The sequence below is a fragment of the Protomyctophum parallelum genome (genome assembly GCF_964188405.1).
Source record: "Protomyctophum parallelum genome assembly, chromosome: 20".
Classification (NCBI taxonomy): Eukaryota; Metazoa; Chordata; class Actinopteri; order Myctophiformes; family Myctophidae; genus Protomyctophum; species Protomyctophum parallelum.
The window spans coordinates 37,640,279-37,655,436 of NC_139718.1; the positions used below are offsets into that span (position 1 = coordinate 37,640,279).

At 44.3% G+C, this 15,158-nt stretch overlaps 1 protein-coding gene across 1 annotated transcript in view; it reads left to right on the plus strand.

The window, feature by feature from the left end:
* Positions 1 to 282: 282 nt before the first annotated feature.
* kiz (kizuna centrosomal protein) overlaps positions 283 to 15,158 on the plus strand; it is a gene marked incomplete at its 3' end in the record, with an annotated part of 57,106 nt that continues 42,230 nt past the window's right edge. The window contains exons 1-7 of the mRNA XM_083792547.1: positions 283 to 396; positions 2,000 to 2,065; positions 2,436 to 2,598; positions 4,275 to 4,352; positions 5,993 to 6,593; positions 7,811 to 8,144; positions 14,093 to 14,224. Coding sequence (XP_083648673.1) covers positions 323 to 396; positions 2,000 to 2,065; positions 2,436 to 2,598; positions 4,275 to 4,352; positions 5,993 to 6,593; positions 7,811 to 8,144; positions 14,093 to 14,224 — 1,448 coding nt within the window. The 5' untranslated portion in view covers positions 283 to 322. The remainder of the gene's footprint in view (positions 397 to 1,999; positions 2,066 to 2,435; positions 2,599 to 4,274; positions 4,353 to 5,992; positions 6,594 to 7,810; positions 8,145 to 14,092; positions 14,225 to 15,158) is intronic.

The following is a 15,158-nucleotide window of genomic DNA, read 5'->3' on the forward strand; positions in this document are numbered from 1 at the left end:
ATCCAGGTTAACTGGTTAAGTTAATCTGGCAAGATCAACCAGCTTTCATGAAACCGGTTAAGCACTGATCCAGGATATATTAAGCCAGGATATGTGTTAAAACCCGGCTTAATCTCTAATCCAAATTTCGTGAAATAGGCCCCAGGCTACGCAAACAGCAGCTTTACAGCAAAACAAGCCCAAAGTCGCTTATAATCAGCAGACATGGCAACACTCGTGACTATGGCAACAGACTCAAACATCTTTTATTCCCATTTCCCCCCCTTCGCGTGTCTTTTCTTCTTCCGCAATCCGCAGTAAAGGAGCTATTATCATCATCACCATGGCTGCTTCTTCTTTCACTAATGAGGAATACTTCACAAAGATCGCATCCATCCAGCAGAGTTTACATGAAAGGTGAAGCTTCGATTCCGTTTCTCTTGCACCAGCAGCACACGAGGCTCTCAGCGCGCGCGCTGCTGTCTCTGCGTCTGCGGTTCAAAACAACAGCGGTTAGCTTAGCTGGTTAGCACAGAGAGATGCTAACAGTGTAGTTAGCGTCAATAAGCTACAGCTGGATGGATCAATCAAGTGTCTGCTTTCGAAACGATTCGATTCAATTCAAAGGAGCTTTATTGGCATGAGAAAACTTGGTTACATTGCCAAAGCAAGTGTCAAAATATAACAACAGTTGAAAATGGGGAGTATAGTTGGAGGGGGTGGTACAGCATTTTGTAAACACAGCTCTATTATGTCATATTGCATCGTTATATTATACATGTTATACACTATACAGGGTATAAAGCTTTTTTTGAAATGGCAGCATTCTTTTCCAGTCACTTTGGGACAAATAGCCGCATTTGCATTATTACCAGCAGCAAATATTTGTAAACCAGAACCAAAAGCATGCTATACTGCATGCTATAGTTCTTTACTTTAAACTGGACAGGACTCGGAGTCCTTGTGGTTTATTTGTGGTGATTTTGATGCACGCCAGAGCTATTATTTTGCGTTATTATCAAGAGACACTGCTCTGCTCTAGAATAATTTTTCAATTTTCAACCAGCAGTCCGGGTACCACTGTGGTCCTGAGGGGGTTCCAAAATGATGGAGAGCATGGTAACCAAATGGAGTGGGCCCTTATTAGAACTTTAACTCTTGAGAGTGTAAACTAATTTGGTTTCATTTTACGCTCTCAAGAGTTGAATTATTGTTAAACATCTGTGTAGCCTACTACTTCATTTACAAGAAGTCTACAAGATTAGAGAATGTAGCGGAATTGTTATTTTGATCAACGTTTGCCAAAGGAATTGTAGACAAAATCTTATCCAACAACAACAAAATATTAAGTTTTGGGTGCGAGAGGGTAAATGTCATCCAAGGAAAATAAACTACAAATTATCTACATTCTCCAATTGTTCTTTTAGTCAGACCAGTCCATTACTAACATGATCCCAAACCCTAACCTAACCCTAGCCTCACGGCTGATTTGTAACCCGCAGCACAGGTGATTTGTAACCCGCAGCACAGGTTATTTGTAACCCGCAGAGGTCTGACTTAAGGGCAGTCCCCAATTAGGTAGACGTATAGTCATTTAAGTAATGCAGATGTTTAACAGTAACAGTAATTTAACTCTTGAGAGTTAAAGGGGGGGGGGGGGGGGGGGGGGGGGGTGCGGGGTGGTTGTATCTATAAGGGTCCATTTGGTTACCAACTCTCCATCATTTAGCTGGGGACCACCTGGAACCCCCTCAACGACCACTGGTGGTCCCCGGACCACTGGTTGACTTGAAAACCACTGATCTAATGCCTGTCTTAAAAAGGGTTGAGAATCACTGCTATAGCCGTAAAACTCTCCTCTGTGTGTTAGCAGCACATAGCACCACCATTTCACCACTGGTTAGGAATAATCAGCAAGAATAACAATACAAACTACCGCGATAACATGACATAGATAAGAATCTATTGTGATTATGAATTATGATTTATGTTTTTATTTTATTTTATAATGTCTATGCAGGGAGAAAAGAAGGCTGGAGTTGGAGAAGGAGCTATTTTCTTACTCCATGTCTGATAAAAGATGTAAGTCACCTCAACCTCTCTCTCTCTCCACATGGGGTGGTTGTATTTGGTCTCCCTGCTCTTCTATTGAGATATTTAAGATTGTGTCAAAGGTCTCACCTATAGAAACACAGGATCTGATACAAATTATGCCTTGATGGTCAATGTTCAGTTATCCCCTGAGAAAGCAGGCAGGCTCTATTTTGTATTCTTTCTTTGTCCCATAACCCTGAACATGTTGGTTAACAAAGTGTAACTTGAGATCAGAACGTGAAACCACAATGTGTGTATAAAAGCTAAAACAAAAAAAACACACCATCTAGCCCTTTATTTGTGACAATGCTTTCAGATAAAGGTTCTTTTAGATAATGGTTCTCTCTCTATGCTGCCGCCAGCTCACAGATAAAGAGTGCCAAGCTGCGCAGTTATCTCCAGGAAATCTGCGAGAGGGAGACGAGAGCAAAAATGAGAAACCTTGAGCTTCTAAGAGACGCGGACAGCATCGAGACGAGGATGAAGGAACGGGCTCGTGACTGTGCCCCCCTGCATCGAAAGAAGGTATCCCGCCCTCAGCCCGACATCTGACATCAATAGGCACAATGTGAATCATGTTGCTTTTGTTTGCCGTTGTTTATTTATATATATATATCTATAAAGGCACCACGTCTCTGTGTGTAAGTCTGTGATCCACGTAACTCAAGAACCGTTCGCCCCACCGACTTCAAATTGGACACGCGCGTTCCACACCACCGCAGGGAGTGCAGTGCCCGGTGTCGAGGCCGTCGGACGGCCGGTTGTCCAGAACCAGCACAAAAGCCTCTGCCCAGGCTCCGGACAGGGCCCCAAATCCAGATCACCCCTAGATCTCCATATATGGATCTGGCCTGTTCTGACATCACAATGATGTGCGACCTCGCTCTTTGTTAGCCAATTGATCACACCTGATGATGACAAATGTGGGGCTTGTATAGATATGTGTAGGTTTAGGTTACCAATTTAGTTCCATTAGTTAGGCCTATGTGAAACAGAAAATGTGCAAAGCAAGGGAATATTAACACAGAACATAATAAAATATCTTTATCCGCATTTGCCTCAGTATCACCCTCTTAATTATCATCCACTGTAGGAACGCTCACTAGCAATTGCTTGATGTGACAATAGTAAACACTCAAACACTGCAATTTATCACTGCAAGCAAATGAGCGAGCGAGAGAACAATGAGCCAGTCCGATTATCACTTAAAACTCAATGGCAGTGCTTGACAGCTTAATATCAAATTAACGAAATTGGTTAATTATGACTCGCCGAGATAATTGCTCAATATAGAGAGTGTGAAGTGTTTCAGAGGGTTAGTCACTCTCCCCTCAAGCAGTTGCTTTATTTCCTTGTGATGCTTTATGAGTCACACACAACGTTATTTTACTTATTGCATTTCCTTGTGTTTACTGTGTGATTACACAGCAGCACACACACACAGTATTAGTGTGAGTTCTTATTTTCTTTCACATGGATGGTCTGTGTTGCACTAAATACCATCCAGTTCCTTGGGAGTCGAATGCGGCAACATAAGCAAAACAAAACTCCTAATTTTTTGTCTAATAGTCATACTTAGCAACCGCCTGTATTAATTGATGGAGACGTTTTCTAAGGTTGTGCAGAAGATTGCCATTGTTTTGACAACACAAAAGGGGGCCTAGGATGTAGAAGTTAATCCCTATATACCCTCAACGGCACCATTAGACTGTTTTAATAAGAGCCGGGTGGGATTAAGACGGCCCCAGTCTGGGCTTGTCAGATAATTGATTAACGAGCGCTGGCAGCACAGAGTCACTGGGGAGTCACCGCGGTGACTGAGTGACTCTCCATGTCACGTTGCACTGAATGTCACCAGCAGGCAGGCAGGCTCCCTGCCCGTCCCCCCTGTCCCAGAGCCCACACCACCACCACCACGCCTAAACCTGTTTGTACATCATGTTTAACACACAGAATTACCATGTAGACAGAACCCCCTCCGTGTTTATACCGTGTCCACAGAGTCGGGTGGCCATGCGATGTGTCAATCAGTGTTGAGAAATGATGCCTTCATTGACGAAGTGTATGAGACACGACGTTGTTTAAAATGCGAAGCAAATGCCTCTACTATATCTTATAATCAATGGTGTATCCAAGATAGAGAAAATATATATTTTGTATTTGCATTTCCTTTTCTTCCCCCCCCCCCCCCCTCTCCACAGGCTGAGTGCATGAATCAAATCACCAGATTCATGACGGCAAGAAAAGACAAAGAATTGAAAGAATATGGAATGAAGGAGGTAAATATGTGCCTGTTAGAAATGAGAAATTACAAATAGTTAATATATTTGAAAAGCATGAACTATGCAAAGATTGTGTGTATACGCATGTGCGCCTGCGCGCACGCACACACACACACACACACACACCACATTGTCTCTAGAGCTGTAGGTGTTTGACTATCATTTCACATTATACATAGATTGTACTCTACTGTATGTTGTACAAATCAAAAGTATGCATGATGGCGTATTTACATTCTTGTTGTGTATTAAACCCCCCCCCCCCCCCCCCCCCCAAAAAAAAGAAAAGAAATGCAGGCTACTTGATGTTCCTGTGCGGAATGCAGATTTCCGTAACGGTTACCTGGGATAATGCAAATCTCAATCCGTTCCCACAGTGTTTTCACGGTTTAGAACAACAAAGGGAAGTAGATATTATGCAGAGTATAAAAATCCGCGTGAGGAGGAGTCTAAGGTTTAAACAGTGTATCTGTAATGGCACAGGTGTCTAATCCCGCCGCTTGCATCTGCAGCGAGCGCATGCGGTTCAAGCCCATAGCCGTTTCTCCTCTCCCTTCACTTAAAGCAGTTAAAGCTCTTTTAGATGAAATGTCTAAGACATCTCATAATAACTTGGAGCGTTCCGTCTAGAGCAGTCACTTGTAACTGTGTGCACACCCCCCCCCCCCACCCCCAAAACCCCCCACCCACCCCCAAAACCCACCCACCACCACCCCTGCCTGGGCGATATTGTAATGAGCAAAAATGGTTCCGTCACTCCATTATGCATACAAGCCATTGGCTGGCATAGCGTGCATGTCCCTCAGGCTGCAGCATTCATTAAGGGAAGCTTATACCGTGCTGAAAGCTGGAGCCCGATGATAACGGGATATGATTTTCATATTTAATACATTCCTTGGAAGAGCACACGCGTGCCGCAGATTGATAGAAGAATCAATTGCTACTTTAGTGAAACACTTTCTACTTTGCCCTGCAGCTACCGATGGAATCACTCAGCCAAGAAATTAACTTTTCCCTCTTTTTTTCTTCTTTTTTTTTTTTACCTACTTTGTGGATCTGCTGGCCCGGGCTGCATTGGTTTACAGTGAATGTTATTAAGCGGCTAACTGTTTGGTATTTAAGACGCTTATCAGAAAAGAAACAGAAGCCATGCTTTTTGTTATTATGTTTGGAAAGGGAGGGTTCTCGCCTCTCCCTCTCCTCACCTCGGTGACATTGCAGACATGAATCACAACTTAGAGGATTTCTAATAAGATTAAAAGTTAAAACATTGATCCTGAAACATTCTCCTTTTTTATATATCTATATATAAAAATATGACTGTAAGAGAATTCTCACCTTGGTCCGAATAAACTATATATATATTCAAAATCGAAAAACAAGCTTTTAGGCACTCGAGTTGAATTTCTTTTGAGATTAGCCCATTTAACTTGACTTGGGAGGTGAACATTTGAAGAGAAAAAATATATAAACGGGAAATTGTGAGCACTATGGAAAAACATAGTCCCGCGGGCCAATGGCTGTTCAATAGATGCTATATGTTACAATCTGAGCATGCATGCATACATACACATGTATATATATTATATATACATACACACAAAGTATACAATATGTTATAATGTACTTTTCTACAGGTCGAAGCTGCGCGTGAAAAAACCCAGGATGCCTCGTCCTCCGCCCGTCGACCAGCGGCAGTAATATTCACAGACCGCCACCGGGCGTCCTCCTCCTCCTCCTCCTCCGGAGGAGAAGGAGGAGGGTCTTCGGCCACGAGAGAACACTCGGTCCTCGCGGCACGCGGTTCACCCGGTCGCCTCGCGGCGCACTCCCCCAAACGTCTGCCGAGTGGCCTCCTTCTGAAGGACTCCAAAGTCAGCGGAGAGGAGGCTGCCGCCGCGGACCGCGCGGCGCGCTTATCTGATGACATTCCAGGCTCAAACGGCTCCCCCGGCGCCGGCGCTTTGAGTGACGGACATGAAAGGAGAAGAAGGGCGCCGGTGCTTCTTCCGCCCGCCCGCGCCTTAACGGACGGCGCCGCCGCCGTGCCTCTCAGAGCCTGCGACGGCGAGCGGCCGCTCTCACCTCCAGTGACCTTGACCTTGAGGCCCGAGAGGAACATCTCGTCGTCTGGTGGTGGTGGTGGTGACGCGACGAGCCCCGCTCACGTGTCACGTGACGCCCCCCGTCCGCCGCAGCCCGCCGCGGAGGAAGAGGAGAGAGGGCCGAGCCGCTCAGGTTCGCAGTTTCTACTAGGCCCCTTTTAGACCTGAGGACGCGCATCTGTGTCACCTCATAGCTTTTTAGCCATTATTTTAACCCGTTCTGACCTGAGATCAGATTCATACGAGGTTTCCACTGGACACACACTGGTCTGATTGACCCATTCTGACCTGAGATCAGATTCTAAAAAAATGTCAGTCGTTCTTCGATTTTTCAAAAATAGCAGACCTACAAGCTCGTATCGCGCCACTCGGTGGCGCGATATGAGCTTGTAGATCTGCTATTTTTAAATAGCTAAAGCATAACATGATGCCGACACCAAAATGGGTGCCCGGTCAGAATGGGTTAAACTTGAGCTGTTGAAAAATAGCAGATCTGCAAGCTCATCATAGCGCAGCACTCTTTAAAAAAAAATCGTGACAATGTGTGCAAATCTTTGAATATGTGTTCTTGCCCAGCGAACGCTTTTAACTCAAATCTTTGCTTCTGGGAGGTCCCTGTAACAACATATTGTCAGATGGTGGGGGTCGGCGGCCAAATATAATCTAATAATTCTGGGTGTCCTTGACATGAAATAGTTGGAGAACCATTGATATAGAAATATAGGGTTTTTCAGAAAAAATGAAATTTGTAGAATTTGGTCTCAATGGGTTAGGGAATAAATATCTGCAAAAGTAGAAGGCACCGCGACACTCCAGATTAGATGAAAGTGGTTTACTGTATGTACTGTAGGTGCAGCTATAGGACTCACTAATGTAATAGAAATGAAGACGTAGCCAGCACACGATAAATGTCCTTTTCACATGCTTTATTTTAGTGTTCCTCAGCCAGGCCTTATTGTTTGCTGACTACTTCATCATTCATTTCAGTTTCTACTAGAGCCTGGCCGGTGCCAGACGTTTGGCTCTGATAACCAAATCTATCTGATCCCCATTTTTGGAGAGTCCTCCTAGCCCACCGACTTTCATTTTGTCAGAAATATGTCTAATCAATTTGACAATCGTAGATTTGATTCAAGTTTTTCCACAAATAAGAAGATTCTGAAATGGCCAGAATAGGGACGCCAGGTTGAAAGTGGTTAAAAATCAGGACACAAAGGCTGCATAACTATGGCCATTATTAAAAGAAAAGTCAAATAATGGCCATAATATATATATTAGATAGTATATTATTCTCCAGAGCTCAAGTTTTGCTGCGAAAACATCGTCAAACTAATCCGTCTTTGCTTCCAGGGCGACGCGAGAGTGTGGTCAGCACGGCCAGCAGCAGTGTGTTGGTGAGCAGCGACAGCGACCTGTCCATTTCTCTGACGGAGTCCGAGTCCGAGCTGGACCACGACGACGAGGAGGAGGAGCCACCTGAGGGCGTGGCCCACCTGGACACGCCCCCCGGCGTCAGAGTGACGTCCGAGAGGAGCGCCTCCCCGCCCGAGAGGAGCGCCTCGTCCCCGCCGCCGGACGACCAGAGTCTTCGCTGTCGGGAGGAAGAATCATCCGTCCAAGAGTCCAAGAAGCCCCTTCAGTTCATGTGTGACTCCACAGCGCCTACAGAGTCTATGGCAGAAAGGTATGCGTGGCTTTTCAACAGCTAAAACTACCGCAAAGGACGATGTTTAGAGCTTAATACAACTTTAATCCGCAAGTAGAAAAGTAATGTTTACATTGACAGACGGCCCCGGACTGAGTCACTTCCGGTTCAACGAGCGATTTCACGGGCTGTCTAAAGAGTGTCATTTTCTGCATTAAGCTGGCATTGGCTAGTGGCTCCTGAGTGGAGCCATCTGGTGGCGGCATGTATTCGGTTTTAAAGTGAACGTTTCCAAAGACAAATTGACAATCAATGAAGTGGCAGAGCATCGTTTGTTTAAGGTAATTTGATGACACCAACTCGTAAGACACTATTTTATTCAGTGACATAACCGTCTAAGACCCGAGGCCGATTCTACAAAATGACGTAGGCGTGAGTGGCCAAGGCGTTTTTCTTTTCTTTTTTCCCCCCGATTAATACATTTAATTTGGGAGCATTAAGGTGGTGTGCGGACCTTCTCGTTTTGAGTTTAAAACGTTCGCTGTGAAAGAAAAAATATATATGCAAAGATCTACACACATTTTCCAAGATTTTTCCAAAATGAGCTAAATGGATAATGTGGTTAAAAGCTAAGGCGACACAGATGCGTTCCCGTCCTAAATGGGTTAAAGAAGGCTGACGGGAGGAGGGGATTTACGCTCTGCGCCACCTCAGCCCCGGACGGTGCTTCTCGACAGCAGCAGAGCTATACAGCAGTGGCAGCAGCGGCGGCGATGGCACCTCATACGGAGAGCTCAGGGCCCCGTGACCGACCGACCGCATTGCCGTAATCCAAGATAACAAGTAACAGAGCAATTTTCTGCCTCAGAGACCTCGGGAAGTCCCCCCCATGCAGTGGAGGAGGAAATTTGGGCCGCAACGGAGTGTTCTGGAGGGGCAGGCGGTGCATGTGGACGGCGTGCACTCACTCACTCACGGCCCCCGCAAATCCCCTGGCTCGGGCGGTGAGGGGAAGGCCTCTAAGTTGAAGGATCGTGGAGTTTTAGAAGCGTGCGAGGGCCAAATGTGAATATCTGTGTGCCCGCAGATTATGGCATTTTGGCCCGGAAAGTCTTTCAAACACGGGCACTCATAAGCTCTCGAAAAGAAAACTTTCATGTTATAGGTTAAGTTGCTGTTCCTTCATGGAAATCCTCCAGCTTCACTGGTGTCGTTTCTTTCCCCATTGCAATGTTTGTTTGCTGTTGCATTGTTTTATATTTTGAATGCACTGCAGTCAGAACAAATTGCACTCTGATGAGGCTTTAAGTATACTTCCTTCAATGTAACTTAATAATTTTTATATTGTACTGAAGCCACTAAGCAGCATGTGTTTAATTTTTTTAATTTTTTTAGATTTAGTGATTTAGTGGCGAATGCGTCAAATATGTTACTTTCCGGAACTCTTGGAACAAAGCTCAGTTGATATCTGTAACGGCAGGAACGCGAAGGGTGGCTTCTGAACAGGAAACGATGCAGAGGTAGAGCCGGACGATATGGACCAAATCAAATATCCCAAATGAGCTAAATATAGTCAAAATCTACAAGCTTTCAACACGCAGAGATGGGCAAAATACATTGAAAATGTATTTTGATACAAAATACAAATACTGGGTCAAAAAATGTATCTAAATACAAAATACATCTTCCATCCCCATCGAAATACAAATTACAAAATACAAAAAAGTATTTCAAATACATGTATTTCAAATACTGCCCATCTCTGATGGGCAAAATATATTGAAAATGTATTTTGATACAAAATACAAATACTGGGTAATTTTTTTTATTTAAATACAAAATACATCTCATTTCTTCCATCTCAGCGAAATACAAATTACAAAATACAAAAAAGTATTTCAAATACGTATTTCAAATACATGTATTTCAAATACTGCCCATCTCTGTCAACACGTTCACCCATGACCCATCCAATGAAAGTATAAACTATGGATTTAAGAGATCATTAAAACCAGGAAAAGAAAATACAAGTCCAAGTTTCCCAGACAATTATAACAGTCTCATGCTCAATGCTATTGATATAATATTGATACATTGCCTAGCCCTTTCTTGAGAGAGAGAGAGAGCGAGAGAGAGAGACCACAGAATGTTGTGTGTGCATGGGCTCTGCTCTGCTGTTAGTGTGAAGAGCAGCACTAGCAGGAGAAATATACATACACACCAAGAGCTTCTGTGGATGAGCTACCGTAGGTCTTTGATGGAAAGCACTGACTCCAAACACACATTCTCCTTCTCTCCCTCCCTGTCTTATCTCTCTCCGTGTGTCGGTCAAGGTTAGAGTTTACACACAGGGAAAACAAACTCGAGCAATTCACAGCATTATCCCATTATTGTATTTATTGGCAGCAGGACACTCTTTAACATGCTGCATTATGTGGGTGTATATACAGTGTTTGCAAGACCCACACGTCATATACACTGATGTGGCAGTCAGCTGACCAATTGGGCGGGGTATTTAAGCTAGACTGCATGCATTCTTCCTGCCTTCCTTCTGCATATGGTTCTTGGTTGTTATGCACAGCTTGCTCCCACCACCGATGGGCTCTGTTATTTCTGTGCCCCATGGGGGGGTTGTTATTGTCTCCACAAGGCCGAAGGCATGGGGAGAGAGAATGTTTTGCACTCCGTCCGGATCGCTGCGCCACTGCGTTGTGTAATTGTGCCAAGCAGGGAGAAAATGCAGCAGAGCCGAACAGCCAAGATATGCACACTTTTCGATATTCTAACCCTAACCCGATATTGGTTAAATCCATTGTAAATATCTGCCCTTACTGTATATCAACAAATCCAATATTTCACAGAGAGAGTCACATTCATGGCATTCCCTGTGGTCAGAAGTGAAAGTGATTTTGCGAGTGTGCTGCGTAGAGGTATAGATGTATATACAAGTAGATGGATGTGAAAGCACATTTGGAATCAACATACCGTATAGTCCAACTGCATGATGGGAAATCAAAAGGCTATCTGACGCTCATTGTCACATGGCTCCCGAGGTCACATGTACCAAAATGTGTTGATTTCATCGACTAAAACTATGACCAAAAAGTGTTCCGTCGACAAAACTAAACTCACTGACGAAAACTAAATAACAACTAAGCTATGATGACTGATGACCAAGAGTAAATACTGTATATTGACACATTTCGTCACCAGATGAAAGCTGGACTAAAATGTTAGGACTTGTGGACAAGAGGTACAGTTTAAGTAAAAGACACAAGTCATTTTACACTTGGTTGCTGAAAATAGCTGATCCACAGGCGCACAGCGCGAGCTTGTACGGCGGCTATTTTCAGCGAATGTAAAATCACGTCATTACGACGGCATCAAGGCCCGGCAAAATACATTTCAGTCGTCTAAATCAACTAGATTAAAACTAGACTAACACTAAAACATTCCAGGTGACTGAAATTAAACTAAATGAAAACTATTCAAGAGACTATAGGACTAAAACTAAAATCAAGATGTTGCTATTAAATCCCCCCCCCCCTCCCCCCCACCAATCACTGAACGCCGAGGCTGTTTCACACTGACAACACATCGTCACCCTGGAGACGGCACAGAGCGCGCGCGCACACACACACACACACACACCGTGTGTATAAGAGTAAATATCACTGCAGAGAGGACAACCTCTCTCTCTCTCCCGGCTAACAATGCACTACTCGCGACGGTGTCGAGATGCGGACAGACAGACAGACATACGCAGCGCCTAAAGTAAGCTTTCAGACCTCGCCATGAGACCTGGCAACATGAGTGACTATATATGAGAGAGAGAGAGAGAGGAGCACATGACAAATTCACTTTCTCCCTCTCTAAAGGTCTCCCTTTGAAGAGCATTGACAAATAAAGTGGAGAGAGTATTTCAAGGCCCACGCTGATGGGAAAGGGGAGGGAGGAGAGAGAGAGAGAGAGAGAGGAAAAAAAGACGGCGCTATTGGCCGCGCTGCTCCAGCGGCGGTGGAGAGGACTTAGCACACAGATGGATTGCACACTACAGAATGCCATGGATATCATTCAAGCCGCCGCCTTAATCAGGATGTTACCAAGAAACAACCTGCAAAAGAGAAGGAGCAATTGTTTGCTGACCCCCCCCCCCCCCCCCCTGACCTCGGGGCCCATTACAGATTGTCATAAATTCTTTTTTTTTGGCCCCCTTTCATGTTTTTTTTTGGGGGGGGGTGGTGGCTCAGGGTCTCTCTCTCTCTCTCTCTGGGCTCGGGGGGGTCTTTCTGGGGGAGAATTCAATGAGGGCCACCCAGAGCTTAATGCTCGAGAAAGACATGAATTCCCTCCCAATATCCACATGCATTAGGCATCCATTTCTCATTTTGCTGCCGCGCCGCACACGGCCAGATTAAAGCGCTAAATCTCTGCACCAAAAGAAATCTCCATCCAAAGTCGTCCCCGTCCCCCCCCCCCCCTTTTTTTTCTTGTCGCCGGGGTCCTTACTTATTTGAATATGCGCTTTATTTTTTTGTCTTTAGAGATTTATTTCTGTCTGCATGGCTTTCTTATGTATTTGCATATTAATCCATTATAACATTATGCCCTTTTGATTGAATGTGAAGAAGGAAACGTCTCCGGGTTGTCCGATGTGGATTGGAGAACAGGAAAGACGACCATAGGCCATTTGTTTTCTCCTCAAAGATTCCCATATCCTGTACCACAGTGGTTTTCAACCAGTGGTCCTTGGGGGGGGGGGGGGGGGGGGGGGGTCCAGATGGTCCCCAGTTAAATGATAGAGTTGGTAACCAACCAAATGGACCCTTATTAGATCTTTAACTCTTGAGAGCATAAAATGAAACCAAGTTTAATTTCTCAAGAGCGGAATTATTGTTAAACATCTGCATTACTGAATATACAAGAAGTCTATACACAATGAAGTGAATGTAGAAGAATTGCTATTTTCAATCAACGTTTGCCTGTTTGCCTCTCCTATGGCGCCAACGTCAATTACGAAATATAAACAAAATATTCGACGTTTTGGCTCTGAGAGGCTAAATGTCATCAAATGGTGGTCCGTGGCTCAAATGCCAAATAGTGGGCCTTGATATGCTGTACCCTTAAAAGAATCTGATCACACTGCCTGTGCGTGTGCAGTTTATTCTAGACAGACTATTTTACATTTCAATCGCTACAAGCTAAAATTGATGATTAAATAGTAGTGCTTGAAGTGAAGTAAAATAAAAATAAATGCATGACAATCTACCCCCCCCCCCCTCCCCCACACTAAATTACACTGGATAAATCTTTATCAAAATTGTACATAATTTATTTTCAAAGAAACATTTGAAAGGGAGAAAATAAATAAATCTGACGTTTTCTTGTCCTTAGCAGCCGATACGATACCGATATGTACAGTACCGATATGGTACTAAAACATCACACCTGTGTGAAGTGAGGGGCACTCTTCGTACATCATCCATTCATTGTCAATGGGACTTTAATCTTTGTGACAAAAATAGCCGATTTGCTCGTCTACATGAGACGTAGGTTTTGTGTAAGACAAAAATCTACACTAATAGCTGAATATAGAGCCCCTCAAAAATGCAAATATCTGCCCGTGTTATCAGTCAATCCAATATTTCACCTTACCGATAATGTTCTCCAGCGTAGTTTTGTTGAACCACTCCAACAACCTGTGCTTCCCTCTAACCTGTCACGTCTTCAACATCTATAGACGGGTTCTGAACAGCTGAAGGTCGAAGGGCACTCTAATCGAATCAAATTCCTTCCGAAGACCTTGACGACCTCAAGGAAATCTGGAGGGGAGAAAAAAAAAAAATCAAATAAATACCACGGAAATTTCAATCGGATGGCACTTTTTATTTATTTTTATAAATAACCACATATCGATCAATGACCTCCTTTCTATTTCGAAGCTTTCCTTTCAGTGGTTTTATTAATGTGTAATGATGTTCTTTCAGGCTCTCCCACCAAGGACTCGTTCGTTTGCTGGAGAGCATCGAAGGACGTTTGCACGATGGAGCGGGGCAGGTGCACGTCTACCAGAACGCCCCCGCCACGCTCCACGCCGGGAAACGCAGCCACGTCATCAGGTGCAGGCGTGTCCTCTTTAAACCCTTTTTATTTTTATTTTACTCCAATAGTTTTATTTCATTTTGATTCATTTTTGTTTGTTTTTTTTTGTTTTCACGATCATCGTCAAGTCGTTTCCGTAGATTTGTAAGAAAATGTATTATCCTGCTGCCAAGGGCTCTCACTTTAGATGAAGTGTCATCACTTGGCAGAGACAACAAACACACACGCACACCCGTGCGTGGACGCGCGCGCACACACACAAAGGCACGCGAGCGTGCACACGCACAAACACAGGCTCCTTCCTGAGGGGTTTTCAAGCACAGCGGATTGTTATAGTAACCGTCCTTTGCTGCTGAATTGTTGGTCTCGGCAATTGGCGGAGTGAGTGAGTGGGGGGAGACACAGAGGATGGAGTGGTCCTGTTTGATTAGACCGGATTCCAATCTTCCAAGCATGCCTTTAATACTTCAAAGAAAGAGCCTGGCTAATTCACGGCAATCTGAGCACGCCATTTACAGATAAAACATCTGGCAAAGGAATACGTAACCACGTCAATCCTATAGCGTCCCTGTACGGGACACACACACACACACACACACATACACATTAAGGTGGAACGTGATCTGCTATTTCATGTGAAGATATTTAGTGTTGAGTGAACAACATGAGGGGGCCTTGGCATAGACCCCTGGGGCACTCTAGTCAACTTAGTATAATAGGGTTTAACCCACTCATGGCCACGGACTTAATTATTTCATGAAATCCCAGGTGGCCAGCAACGTAAAGGCCTTTTTGAGCCTTTTTCTATTAATTAATAATCCTCTCCATCATATTTACCGTATAGCGGGGCTCCCGGTCGCTCTGCTCAATGTGTTTTGCCTGTGTCAAGATGGCGGCCCACACACAATGCTAGATGATGTTTATCCCATTCTGATCGGGCACCCATTTTGG